The 13,625-nt window shown below is 59.4% G+C and overlaps 1 protein-coding gene across 3 annotated transcripts in view; it reads right to left on the minus strand.

The window, feature by feature from the left end:
• The window catches only part of LOC139264492 (electrogenic aspartate/glutamate antiporter SLC25A13, mitochondrial), a 343,232-nt gene that overhangs the window by 85,731 nt on the left and 243,876 nt on the right, over positions 1-13,625 (minus strand). For all 3 annotated transcript variants that reach the window (XR_011593353.1, XM_070881056.1, XM_070881055.1), the window contains one exon: positions 13,218-13,376. Coding sequence is in view for 2 of the 3 variants with exons in the window: in XM_070881056.1 (XP_070737157.1) it covers positions 13,218-13,376 (159 nt within the window). In the remaining variant the exon portion in view is untranslated. The remainder of the gene's footprint in view (positions 1-13,217; positions 13,377-13,625) is intronic.

The following is a 13,625-nucleotide window of genomic DNA, read 5'->3' on the forward strand; positions in this document are numbered from 1 at the left end:
ACTCATTCAGCTCCCCCCCCACTCCCTCCCACCCACCCATTCAGCTCCCCCCCACCCATTCAGCTCCCCCCCCACTCCCTCCCACCCACCCATTCAGTTTCCCCCCACCCACCTCCCCCCCACCCACCCAGCCAGCTCCCCCCCCACTCCCTCCCACCCACCCAGCCAGCTCCCCCCCACTCCCTCCCACCCACCCAGCCAGCTCCCCCCCCACTCCCTCCCACCCACCCAGCCAGCTCCCCCCCCACTCCCTCCCACCCACCCAGCCAGCTCCCCCCCCACTCCCTCCCACCCACCCAGCCAGCTCCCCCCCCACTCCCTCCCACCCACCCAGCCAGCTCCCCCCCCACTCCCTCCCACCCACCCAGCCAGCTCCCCCCCCACTCCCTCCCACCCACCCAGCCAGCTCCCCCCCCACTCCCTCCCACCCACCCAGCCAGCTCCCCCCCCACTCCCTCCCACCCACCCAGCCAGCTCCCCCCCCACTCCCTCCCACCCACCCAGCCAGCTCCCCCCCCACTCCCTCCCACCCACCCAGCCAGCTCCCCCCCCACTCCCTCCCACCCACCCAGCCAGCTCCCCCCCCACTCCCTCCCACCCACCCAGCCAGCTCCCCCCCCACTCCCTCCCACCCACCCAGCCAGCTCCCCCCCCACTCCCTCCCACCCACCCAGCCAGCTCCCCCCCCACTCCCTCCCACCCACCCAGCCAGCTCCCCCCCCACTCCCTCCCACCCACCCAGCCAGCTCCCCCCCCACTCCCTCCCACCCACCCAGCCAGCTCCCCCCCCACTCCCTCCCACCCACCCAGCCAGCTCCCCCCCCACTCCCTCCCACCCACCCAGCCAGCTCCCCCCCCACTCCCTCCCACCCACCCAGCCAGCTCCCCCCCCACTCCCTCCCACCCACCCAGCCAGCTCCCCCCCCACTCCCTCCCACCCACCCAGCCAGCTCCCCCCCCTCCCCCCCCCCCACTCCCTCCCACCCACCCAGCCAGCTCCCCCCCCACTCCCTCCCACCCACCCAGCCAGCTCCCCCCCCACTCCCTCCACCCACCCAGCCCACCCACAGCCAGCTCCCCCCCCACTCCCTGCCACCCACCCATTCAGCTCCCCCCCCACTCCCTGCCACCCACCCATTCAGCTCCCCCCCCACTCCCTGCCACCCACCCATTCAGCTCCCCCCCCACTCCCTGCCACCCACCCATTCAGCTCCCCCCCCACTCCCTGCCACCCACCCATTCAGCTCCCCCCCCACTCCCTGCCACCCACCCATTCAGCTCCCCCCCCACTCCCTGCCACCCACCCATTCAGCTCCCCCCCCACTCCCTGCCACCCACCCATTCAGCTCCCCCCCCACTCCCTGCCACCCACCCATTCAGCTCCCCCCCACTCCCTGCCACCCACCCATTCAGCTCCCCCCCCACTCCCTGCCACCCACCCATTCAGCTCCCCCCCCACTCCCTGCCACCCACCCATTCAGCTCCCCCCCCACTCCCTGCCACCCACCCATTCAGCTCCCCCCCCACTCCCTGCCACCCACCCATTCAGCTCCCCCCCCACTCCCTGCCACCCACCCATTCAGCTCCCCCCCCACTCCCTGCCACCCACCCATTCAGCTCCCCCCCCACTCCCTGCCACCCACCCATTCAGCTCCCCCCCCACTCCCTCCCACCCACCCATTCAGCTCCCCCCCCACTCCCTCCCACCCACCCATTCAGCTCCCCCCCCACTCCCTCCCACCCACCCATTCAGCTCCCCCCCCACTCCCTCCCACCCACCCATTCAGCTCCCCCCCCACTCCCTCCCACCCACCCATTCAGCTCCCCCCCCACTCCCTCCCACCCACCCATTCAGCTCCCCCCCCCACTCCCTCCCACCCACCCATTCAGCTCCCCCCCCCACTCCCTCCCACCCACCCATTCAGCTCCCCCCCCCACTCCCTCCCACCCACCCATTCAGCTCCCCCCCCACTCCCTCCCACCCACCCATTCAGCTCCCCCCCCACCCACCCATTCAGCTCCCCCCCACCCACTCAGCTCCCCCCCCACTCCCTCCCACCCACCCACCCCCCCACTCCCTCCCACCCACCCACCCATTCAGCTCCTCCACCCTCCCTCCCACCCACCCAGCTCCCCCACCCTCCCTCCCACCCACCCATTCAGCTCCCCCCCCTCCCTCCCACCCACCCACTCAGCTCCCCCCCACTCCCACCCACCCACCCACCCACTCAGCTCCCCCCCCCTCCCACCCACCCACTCAGCTCCCCCCCCACTCCCACCCACCCACCCATTCAGCTCCCCCCCCCCTCCCTCCCATTCAGCTCCCCCCCCCTCCCTCCCACCCACCCATTCAGCTCCCCCCCCACTCCCTCCCACCCACCCAGCTCCCCCCCCACTCCCACCCACCGAGCTCCCCCCCCACTCCCACCCACCCAGCTCCCCCCCCAACTCCCACCCACCCAGCTCCCCCCCCACTCCCACCCATTCAGCTCTCCCCCCCTCCCACCCACCCACCCACCCACTCAGCTCCCCTCCCACCCACCCACCCACCCACTCAGCTCCCCTCCCACCCACCCATTCAGCTCCCCCCCTCCCTCCCACCCACCCACCCACTCAGCTCTCTCCCCCCCCACCCACCCACCCACTCAGCTCTCCCACCCACCCACCCACCCACTCAGCTCCCCTCCCACCCACCCATTCAGCTCCCCCCCCCTCCCTCCCACCCACCCACTCAGCTCTCTCCCCCCCCCACCCACCCACCCACTCAGCTCTCTCCCCCCCCATCCACCCACCCGCTCAGCTCTCTCCCCCCCCACCCACCCGCTCAGCTCTCCCCCCCTCCACCCACCCACCCACTCAGCTCTCCCCCCCACACCCACCCACCCACTCAGCTCTCCCCCCCCACACCCACCCACCCACTCAGCTCTCCCCCCCACACCCACCCACCCACTCAGCTCTCCCCCCCTCCACCCACCCACCCACTCAGCTCTCCCCCCCTCCACCCACCCACCCACTCAGCTCTCCCCCCCTCCCACCCACCCACCCACTCAGCTCTCTCCCCCACCCACCCACCCATTCAGCTCCCCCCCCACTCCCTCCCACCCATTCAGCTCCCCCCCCACTCCCTCCCACCCATTCAGCTCCCCCCCCACTCCCTCCCACCCATTCAGCTCCCCACCCATTCAGCTCCCCCCCCCACTCCCTCCCACCCATTCAGCTCCCCCCCCCACTCCCTCCCACCCATTCAGCTCCCCCCCCCACTCCCTCCCACCCATTCAGCTCCCCCCCCCACTCCCTCCCACCCATTCAGCTCCCCCCCCCACTCCCTCCCACCCATTCAGCTCCCCCCCCCACTCCCTCCCACCCATTCAGCTCCCCCCCCACTCCCTCCCACCCATTCAGCTCCCCCCCCACTCCCTCCCACCCATTCAGCTCCCCCCCCACTCCCTCCCACCCATTCAGCTGCCCCCCCCACTCCCTCCCACCCATTCAGCTGCCCCCCCCACTCCCTCCCACCCATTCAGCTCCCCCCCCCACTCCCTCCCACCCATTCAGCTCCCCCCCCCACTCCCTCCCACCCATTCAGCTCCCCCCCCCACTCCCTCCCACCCATTCAGCTCCCCCCCCCACTCCCTCCCACCCATTCAGCTCCCCCCCCCACTCCCTCCCACCCATTCAGCTCCCCCCTCCCACTCCCTCCCACCCATTCAGCTCCCCCCTCCCACTCCCTCCCACCCATTCAGCTCCCCCCTCCCACTCCCTCCCACCCATTCAGCTCCCCCCCCCACTCCCTCCCACCCATTCAGCTCCCCCCCCCACTCCCTCCCACCCATTCAGCTCCCCCCCCCACTCCCTCCCACCCATTCAGCTCCCCACCCATTCAGCTCCCCCCCCCACTCCCTCCCACCCATTCAGCTCCCCCCCCCACTCCCTCCCACCCATTCAGCTCCCCACCCATTCAGCTCCCCCCCCCACTCCCTCCCACCCATTCAGCTCCCCCCCCCACTCCCTCCCACCCATTCAGCTCCCCCCCCCACTCCCTCCCACCCATTCAGCTCCCCCCCCCACTCCCTCCCACCCATTCAGCTCCCCCCCCACTCCCTCCCACCCATTCAGCTCCCCCCCCCACTCCCTCCCACCCATTCAGCTCCCCCCCCACTCCCTCCCACCCATTCAGCTGCCCCCCCCACTCCCTCCCACCCATTCAGCTGCCCCCCCCACTCCCTCCCACCCATTCAGCTCCCCCCCCCACTCCCTCCCACCCATTCAGCTCCCCCCCCACTCCCTCCCACCCATTCAGCTCCCCCCCCCACTCCCTCCCACCCATTCAGCTCCCCCCCCCACTCCCTCCCACCCATTCAGCTCCCCCCCCCACTCCCTCCCACCCATTCAGCTCCCCCCTCCCACTCCCTCCCACCCATTCAGCTCCCCCCTCCCACTCCCTCCCACCCATTCAGCTCCCCCCCCCACTCCCTCCCACCCATTCAGCTCCCCCCCCCACTCCCTCCCACCCATTCAGCTCCCCCCCCCATTCAGCTCCCCCCCCACTCCCTCCCACCCATTCAGCTCCCCCCCCCCCACTCCCTCCCACCCATTCAGCTCCCCCCCCCCACTCCCTCCCACCCATTCAGCTCCCCCCCCTCCCACCCATTCAGCTCCCACCCCCACATTCAGCTCCCCCCCCCACTCCCTCCCACCCCCACATTCAGCTCCCCCCCCCACTCCCTCCCACCCCCACATTCAGCTCCCCCCCCACTCCCTCCCACCCACCCATTCAGCTCCCCCTCCACTCCCTCCCACCCACCCACCCATTCAGCTCCCCCCCCCACTCCCTCCCACCCACCCACCCACCCATTCAGCTCCCCCCCCACTCCCTCCCACCCACCCACCCATTCAGCTCCCCCCCCACTCCCTCCCACCCACCCATTCAGCTCCCCCCCCACTCACCCAGCTCCCCCCCACCCATTCAGCTCCCCCCCCACTCACCCATTCAGCTCCCCCCCCACCCACCCATTCAGCTCCCCCCCCACCCACCCATTCAGCTCCCCTCCCCACTCACCCACCCATTCAGCTCCCCCCCCCCACTCATTCAGCTCCCCCCCCACTCCCTCCCACCCACCCATTCAGCTCCCCCCCACCCATTCAGCTCCCCCCCCACTCCCTCCCACCCACCCATTCAGTTTCCCCCCCACCCACCTCCCCCCCACCCACCCAGCCAGCTCCCCCCCCACTCCCTCCCACCCACCCAGCCAGCTCCCCCCCCACTCCCTCCCACCCACCCAGCCAGCTCCCCCCCCACTCCCTCCCACCCACCCAGCCAGCTCCCCCCCCACTCCCTCCCACCCACCCAGCCAGCTCCCCCCCCCACTCCCTCCCACCCACCCAGCCAGCTCCCCCCCCACTCCCTCCCACCCACCCAGCCAGCTCCCCCCCCACTCCCTCCCACCCACCCAGCCAGCTCCCCCCCCACTCCCTCCCACCCACCCAGCCAGCTCCCCCCCCCACTCCCTCCCACCCACCCAGCCAGCTCCCCCCCCACTCCCTCCCACCCACCCAGCCAGCTCCCCCCCCACTCCCTCCCACCCACCCAGCCAGCTCCCCCCCACTCCCTCCCACCCACCCAGCCAGCTCCCCCCCACTCCCTCCCACCCACCCAGCCAGCTCCCCCCCCACTCCCTCCCACCCACCCAGCCAGCTCCCCCCCCACTCCCTCCCCCCCACCCAGCCAGCTCCCCCCCCACTCCCTCCCACCCACCCAGCCAGCTCCCCCCCCACTCCCTCCCACCCACCCAGCCAGCTCCCCCCCCACTCCCTCCCACCCACCCAGCCAGCTCCCCCCCCACTCCCTCCCACCCACCCAGCCAGCTCCCCCCCCACTCCCTCCCACCCACCCAGCCAGCTCCCCCCCCACTCCCTCCCACCCACCCAGGCAGCTCCCCCCCACTCCCTCCCACCCACCCAGCCAGCTCCCCCCCCACTTCCTCCCACCCACCCAGCCAGCTCCCCCCCCACTCCCTCCCACCCACCCAGCCAGCTCCCCCCCCACTCCCTCCCACCCACCCAGCCAGCTCCCCCCCCACTCCCTCCCACCCACCCAGCCAGCTCCCCCCCCACTCCCTCCCACCCACCCAGCCAGCTCCCCCCCCACTCCCTCCCACCCAGCCAGCCAGCTCCCCCCCCACTCCCTCCCACCCAGCCAGCTCCCCCCCCACTCCCTCCCACCCACCCAGCCAGCTCCCCCCCCACTCCCTCCCACCCAGCCAGCCAGCTCCCCCCCCACTCCCTCCCACCCAGCCAGCTCCCCCCCCACTCCCTCCCACCCAGCCAGCTCCCCCCCCACTCCCTCCCACCCAGCCAGCTCCCCCCCCACTCCCTCCCACCCAGCCAGCTCCCCCCCCACTCCCTCCCACCCACCCATTCAGCTCCCCCCCCACTCCCTCCCACCCACCCATTCAGCTCCCCCCCCACTCCCTCCCACCCACCCATTCAGCTCCCCCCCCACTCCCTCCCACCCACCCATTCAGCTCCCCCCCCACTCCCTCCCACCCACCCATTCAGCTCCCCCCCCACTCCCTCCCACCCACCCATTCAGCTCCCCCCCCACTCCCTCCCACCCACCCATTCAGCTCCCCCCCCACTCCCTCCCACCCACCCATTCAGCTCCCCCCCCACTCCCTCCCACCCACCCATTCAGCTCCCCCCCCACTCCCTCCCACCCACCCATTCAGCTCCCCCCCACCCATTCAGCTCCCCCCCCACTCCATCCCACCCACCCATTCAGCTCCCCCCCCACTCCCTCCCACCCACCCACCCATTCAGCTCCCCACCCACCCATTCAGCTCCCCCCCACTCCCTCCCACCCACCCATTCAGCTCCCCACCCACCCATTCAGCTCCCCCCCACTCCCTCCCACCCACCCATTCAGCTCCCCCCCCACTCATTCAGCTCCCCCCCTCCCACCCACCCACCCATTCAGCTCCCCCCCTCCCATTCAGCTCCCCCCCCCTCCCTCCCTCCCACCCACCCATTCAGCTCCCCCCCTCCCTCCCATTCAGCTCCCCCCCCTCCCTCCCACCCACCCACCCATTCAGCTCCCCCCCCTACCACCCTCCCACCCATCCAGCTCCCCCCCCCACCTCCCTCCCACCCACCCAGCACCCCCCCACCACCCACCCAGCACCCCCCCATACCTCCCTCCCACCCACCCAGCTCCCCCCCCTCCCTCCCACCCACCCAGCTTCCTCCCCCCCTCCCACCCACCCAGCTCCCTCCCCTCCCTCCCACCCACCCAGCTCCCACCCCTCCCTCCCACCCACCCAGCTCCCCCCCCCTCTCTCCCACCCACCCAGCTCCCCACCCACCCAGCTCACCCCCCTCCCTCCCATTCAGCTCCCCCCTCCCATTCAGCTCCCACCCACCCAGCTCCCCTCCCACCCTCCCATTCAGCTCCCACCCACCCAGTTCCGCACCCCCTACCCACCCACCAAGCTCCCCACCCCCTACCCACCCACCCAGCTCCACACCCACTACCCACCCACCCAGCTCCCCACCCACTCATTCAGCTCCCCCCCCCCCTCCCATTCATCCTCTCCACCCACCCATTCAGCCAGCAACCCCCCCCTCTCCCGTTCAGCCTCCACACATGGGATCTGGCAATGGCTTTCATCGTTATAATGCCTGGGTGGGTGCTGTGTAGGTCACGAATGAACGTTTCTCAGCCTTTCTTGGCAAGACCACGCGATTACCCCACAAAAAACAGCTCCCCCCCCACCCTCCCTTTCAGCCTCCCTCCCGTTCAGCCTCGCCCCCTCCTCCCTCCCTCACATTCAGCCTCCCCACTCCTTCCTCCCTACCGTTCAGCCTCCCCCACTCCCTCCCGTTCAGCCTCCCCCGCACGCCTCTCTTCCGTTCAGCCTCCCCCCTCCCTCCCGTTCAGCCCTTCTCCCTCCTCCGCTCCCTCCCCTCCCCTTCCCTCCTTCTCCTCTCCCCCTTCCCTCCTTCTCCTTTCCCCCTTCCCTCTCCCCTTCCCTCCCTCCTCTCCTCGCCCCCCTCCTCGCTGTCAGAAACACAGAGAGACACTGACAGAGACAGAGAGAGACACTGACACAGACAGAGAGACACCAGGGGTTCCCGTCCCAGCACGCTGTTGGAGGGCTCCCAGTGCTGCAGTAGGTGAGTAGAAACGTAATTTTTTATTTATTGATTGATTTTTTAATTTTTTTTTAATTTAAAAAAAATTTTTTTGATTGATTTATTGATTTATTTATCATTTATTATTGATAGCTCTTTATTTGTAAAAGTGAAGTGCTTAATGTTTGTAAACTTCCCTCCCCTCAACCCCCACCCATCTCTCGTTCCCTACGCCTGATTTTCTAAGTGTAGGCAAGGTTTATCTGTGCGTACAAAAATCTACACTTACTCCATTCTAAGTTAGTTTGGAGTAAGTTTTCGCTGCCTAAACTTGCAAAACAGGCGTAAGTGGCTGGTAACGCCCCCTTTTGAAAAAAAAACTGTTCTAAAATGAAACTATTCTAACTCACTAGAAGTGGAGCAAACTAAATGGCGAGAATTGCAATTTCTAAGATACTCCATTCTAAACGGGTTGCTCCAAAAAAATAGGAGCAACTCGAGCCGAAACTTGAGCCCAAACTTGAGCCCAATTGTGTCTGTGCCAGCCGAAAAAGAGCTATCCAACCTGATCCCACTTTCCAGCCTTTGGTCAGTAGCCCTGTAGGTTACGACACTTCAAGTGCATATCCGGTATTTTTTTTAAATGAGGATTTCTGCTTCTGCACTGTTTCAGGCAGTGAGTTCTAGACCCCCAGCACCCTCTGGGTGAAAAAAAGTTCTCCCCAACTCCCTTCTAATCCTTTGACCAATTACTTTAAATCTGTGCCCCTGGTTATTGATCTCTCTTCTAAAGGAAATAGGTCCTTCATATCCACTTTATCTAGGTCCTCTGTTACAAAGAAAACAACCGCAGCCTATCCAATCTTTCCTCATAACTAAAATTCTCCACTCCTAGCAACATCCTCGTGAATCTCCTCTGTACCCTCTCTCGTGCAATCACAGCTTTCCTGTAATGTGGTGACCAGAACTGTATACAGTACTCTAGCTGTGGCCTAACTAGTGTTTTATACAGTTCAAGCACAACCTTCCTGCCTCGGCTAATAAAGAAAAGGGGGTGAGGTGAAGCTAGGAATGCGAGGAATAAGAGCAAGAGGATAACTAGAGAGAAAGAGTGGAGCCTATTAGAGACCATAAAGGAAATCTGTGTGTGGAGGCAGAAGACGTGGGTATGATTCTTAATGAATACTTTGCATCTGTTTTCACAAAAGAGAGGGGTAATGCAGACTTTACAATGAGGGAGGAGGAGTGTGAAACATTAGACAAGAAAAACATTTCAGGGGAGTATTAAGAAAAAAAGGGACGCTTATGTCATATACCAATGGCTAAATACTATAGAATCTATAAAGGAATATAGAAAGTTAAGAGGCAAAATTAAAAAGGATATTAGAAATGCTAAGAGAGAGCACGAGAAATTCTTGGCCAGTAAAATTAAGGAAAACCCTAAGATGTTCTATAAATAGATTAAGAGTAAGAAGGTAACTAAAAAAAGGGTAAGGCCTATGAGAGACCATGAGAGCAATCTTTGTGTGAAGGTGGAAAATGTTGGTATGGTTCTTAACGAATACTTTGCATCTGTTTTCACAAAGGAAAGGGGTTATGCAGATACTGCTATCGAGGAGGAGTGTGATATTCTGGATGAAATAAATATAGTAAGAGAGGAAGTATTATGGGGTTTAGCTGCTTTGAAAGTAGATAAGTCCCCCAGGCCCGGATGAAATGCATCCCAGGCTGTTGAGCGAAGTAAAGGAGGAAATAGCAGAGGCCTTGACCATCATTTTCCAGTCCTCTTTTGATCTGGGCATGCTGCCGGAGGATTGGAGGACTGCTAATATAGTACCCTTGTTTAAGAAGGGAAAAAGGGATAGGCTGAGTAATTACAGGCCTGTCAGCCTAACCTCAGTGGTGGGGAAATTATTGGAAAAAAATCCTGAAAAACAGGATAAATCTGCATTTGGAAAGGCAAAGATTATTTAGGGATAGTCAGCATGGATTTGTTAAGGGAAGATCGTGTTTGACTAACCTGACTGAATTTTTGAGAAGGTAACTAAGAGGGTCGATGAGGGTAGTGCGTACGATGTAGTATATATGGACTTTAGCAAGGCTTTTGATAAGGTCCCACATGGTAGACTGGTCATGAAGGTTAAAGCCCATGGGATACAGGGCAAAGTGGCAAGTTGGATCCAAAATTGGCTTGGAGGTAGGAGCAAAGGGTAATGATTGACTGATGTTTTTGTGACTGGAAGGATGTTTCCAGTGGGGTTCTGCAGGGCTCAATACTGGGTCCCTTGCTTTTGTGGTATATATCAACGATTTAGATTTGAATATAGGAAGTATGATTAAGAAGTTTGCAGACGACACTAAAATTGGCTGTTGTTGATAATGAAGAGGAAAGTTATGGCCTGCAGGAGGCTATCAATGTACTGGTCAGGTGGACAGAACAGTGGCAAATGGAATTAAATCCGGATAAATATGAAGTAATGCATCTGGGGAGGTCTAACAAGGCAAGGGAATAAACATTAAATGGTACGGCACTGAAAAGTGTAGAGGAACAAAGGGACCTTGGAGTGCAGGTCCACAGATCCCTGAAGGTAGCAGGCCAGGTTGAGAGGATAAGGCGGCATATAGAATACTTGCCTTTATTAGTCGAGGCATGGAATACAAGAGCAAGGAGATTATGCTTGAACTGTATAAAACACTGGTTAGGCCGCAACTGTGTGCAGTTCTGGTCACCATATTACAGGAAAGATGTGATTGCACTGGAAAGGGTGCAGAGGAGATTTACAAGAATGTTCCCAGGACTGGATAATTTTGGCTATGAGGAAAGATTGGAGATGCTGGGTCTGTTTTCTTTGGAACAGAGGAGGCTAAGGGGAGACTTGATTGAGGTGTATGAAATTATGAGGGGCTTGGATAGAGTGGATAGGAAGGACCTGTTTCCCTTGGCAGAGGGGTCAACAACCAGGGGGCATAGATTTAAAGTAATCGGGGGGAGGTTTAGAGATATGAGGGGAAATTTCTTCACCTAGAAGGTGGTGGGGTCTAGAACTCACTGCCTGAAAGGATGGTAGAGGCAGAAAGCCTCACCACATTTAAAAAATACTTGGATGTGCACTTAAAGTGCCGTAACCTACAGGGCTACGGACCAAGAGCTGGAAAGTGGGATTAGGCTGGATAGCTCTTGGTCAGTCGGCGCAGACAAGATGGACTGAATTGGCCTCCTTCTGTGCTATAAATTCTATGGTTCTAGGTGTGCCTCATGTTTGGTACAGATTGTTGGTAGGCGAGTGACGAGAGGGAGGCTAAGGGGAGACTTGATTGAGGTGTATAAAATTATGAGGGGCTTGGATAGAGTGGATAGGAAGGACCTTTTTCCCTTGGCAGAGGGGTCAACAACCAGGGGGCATAGATTTAAAGTAATCGGGGGGAGGTTTAGAGATATGAGGGGAGTCGTGCATTGAGAAGTATGTGAGGCTGGTGGTGCAGTTAGTAAGAGACGGCTTTTGAAGATGCATTCACTGACCTTGACCTCTGGTCTGAGGTTATGAAGCTTCTTTGTGCACTGGAGCCAGGTCGTGGGGGCGACACTGCTGGTAGTGACGGCCTCGGTGATCTGGTCCCACATCCTTCTTTCTGGAGGGCCTATTGGCCCATGGGTAGAGGACCTCTCTTGCAGTGTTGACTCCCTGCACAAAGCTGAGGTGCTCTTCTCTGGCTTGTTGAGCCATTTGTGTCAGTGCTAAATCATTTTATCATTTTTTTTTGGTTGCGGAAGGCAATTCAGCTTCAAGAGTTCAAGACTCCCATTCGGGAATTCTTTTTAATGTTAATATTTTAGAAGGCAGTTGAGCTGTAAGGGCTAAAAACTGCCTATTTTTTAAATGAGTTTTTTTTCATTTTGGAAGGCAGTTCCCCTTTACTGCTTTGTAAAATGACAGCCCTGTTTTAAGAGAAGGCTCTTCTTGCTGCAAAGATGTTACGGCCACGCTACAATAGGCATCCTGCTGGGACTACCGTCATGAATACGACCTTACACAGTACGTTTAGCGCTGGGCTAATGCTAATTAGCAACCACACCTCTATCCCGGTGCTGCCAGCGCCATTATTTTCAGCGACCCTTAACTCCGGCCTGCAGTGCCACCGGCAGGTTTTTTGCACTCTCCATTTTCCAGGCCTAAGTTCTTTAAGTATTTTAATGTTAGCATCACAATTTTATAAAATACAAATGAGAAGGTATTAGTTATAGGTAAAATTCTTATCACCAGCATAATATTAAATATATACAAGAGTTTGTTAAATAACTTTTCAAGGCAATATGTTGCAATGGCTTTGTTCTGAAGCATTCAAAGGAAATTATCCAGTGTCTAATTAAGCTTAAAAAGTTTTAGAAGCTAACCTTAGAGTGGTAAAATTCTTGATTAAGGCCATCTGTGCAACACAAAGGTTTTATTTAGCTTCAGTCTCTATAACCCACACTGTTCCACTCAGTGAGCACATGAGGGACTGAAAGACAGAGTGCCGAACTGAGATTAAGACAAAATGTCAGGCTTCTGTGTATTATTTCAAAAACACTACTAAGATGACATCCCCTATTAGATCATCAGGGTAACTTTTAAAATTTAGATATATGAAGGAAGAAGGAGGAGCAGTTTTCTTCATAATTATTGCAGATCTCACACTGAAAGATTCAATGGAACGGAGATAAACTGTAATTAAGCCAAGTATGCTATTCAAAGATTTTTTTTAAAAACATACCATCTTCAAATTTACACTATGTACGGAAATCTGTCGATAACCATTTTACAATATTTCCTCAGCAACCTACTAAGTGAATATCAATGGAAATATCAGATTGAATCTGAAATGAAAATAAAACTTTATGGAAAACAAAGCATAAAAAATGTTAATGGTTTTAAATTATGGGCATGCTGCGAGTGATTCAAGTAAACTATTGTGACAGAGTTTATCCAGTAAGTGGCAGTATCTGCTGCCTACTTTTGTAACTATATCAGAACAGGAGGATTGCATTTCCTTTGAGCACATTGTCAATAATGTGAACTGATCAACTGCAGAACAATGCACGAACTGACCTCTATAAAGTCCAAGTATGCCTTCATATCGCAGAACTTTCCTGAAGCAATCAAAGCTGTTTTGGTATATAACCTCTTCCACAAATGCTCCTGTGGAACGTTGGTTCTGCATACGAGTTTTCACCAGGTCAATTGGATAGACAGAAGTGGCACCAGCGGCTGTAGAAGAAAGCAGCAATAGTTATTTTAAAATCTGCAACAAAGGAGACAAGGGAAGAGACACTCCCTCAATGGAAATCACATTCATCAATTAGGTTCTTTTTATCTGGCAACTTTATCTAGTTACAAAGAAATATGTCATAGGCAATTTTAATTAAAAATGTATCAGAAGTAATTCTAACTCATTATTAACCTGTCTCTTCAGAAGCCAGTCTGGAGCCAAGTGAGACAGAAATACCACCTCTGAGC

Source organism: Pristiophorus japonicus, chromosome 5 (assembly GCF_044704955.1).
Source record: "Pristiophorus japonicus isolate sPriJap1 chromosome 5, sPriJap1.hap1, whole genome shotgun sequence".
Taxonomy (NCBI): domain Eukaryota; kingdom Metazoa; phylum Chordata; class Chondrichthyes; family Pristiophoridae; genus Pristiophorus; species Pristiophorus japonicus.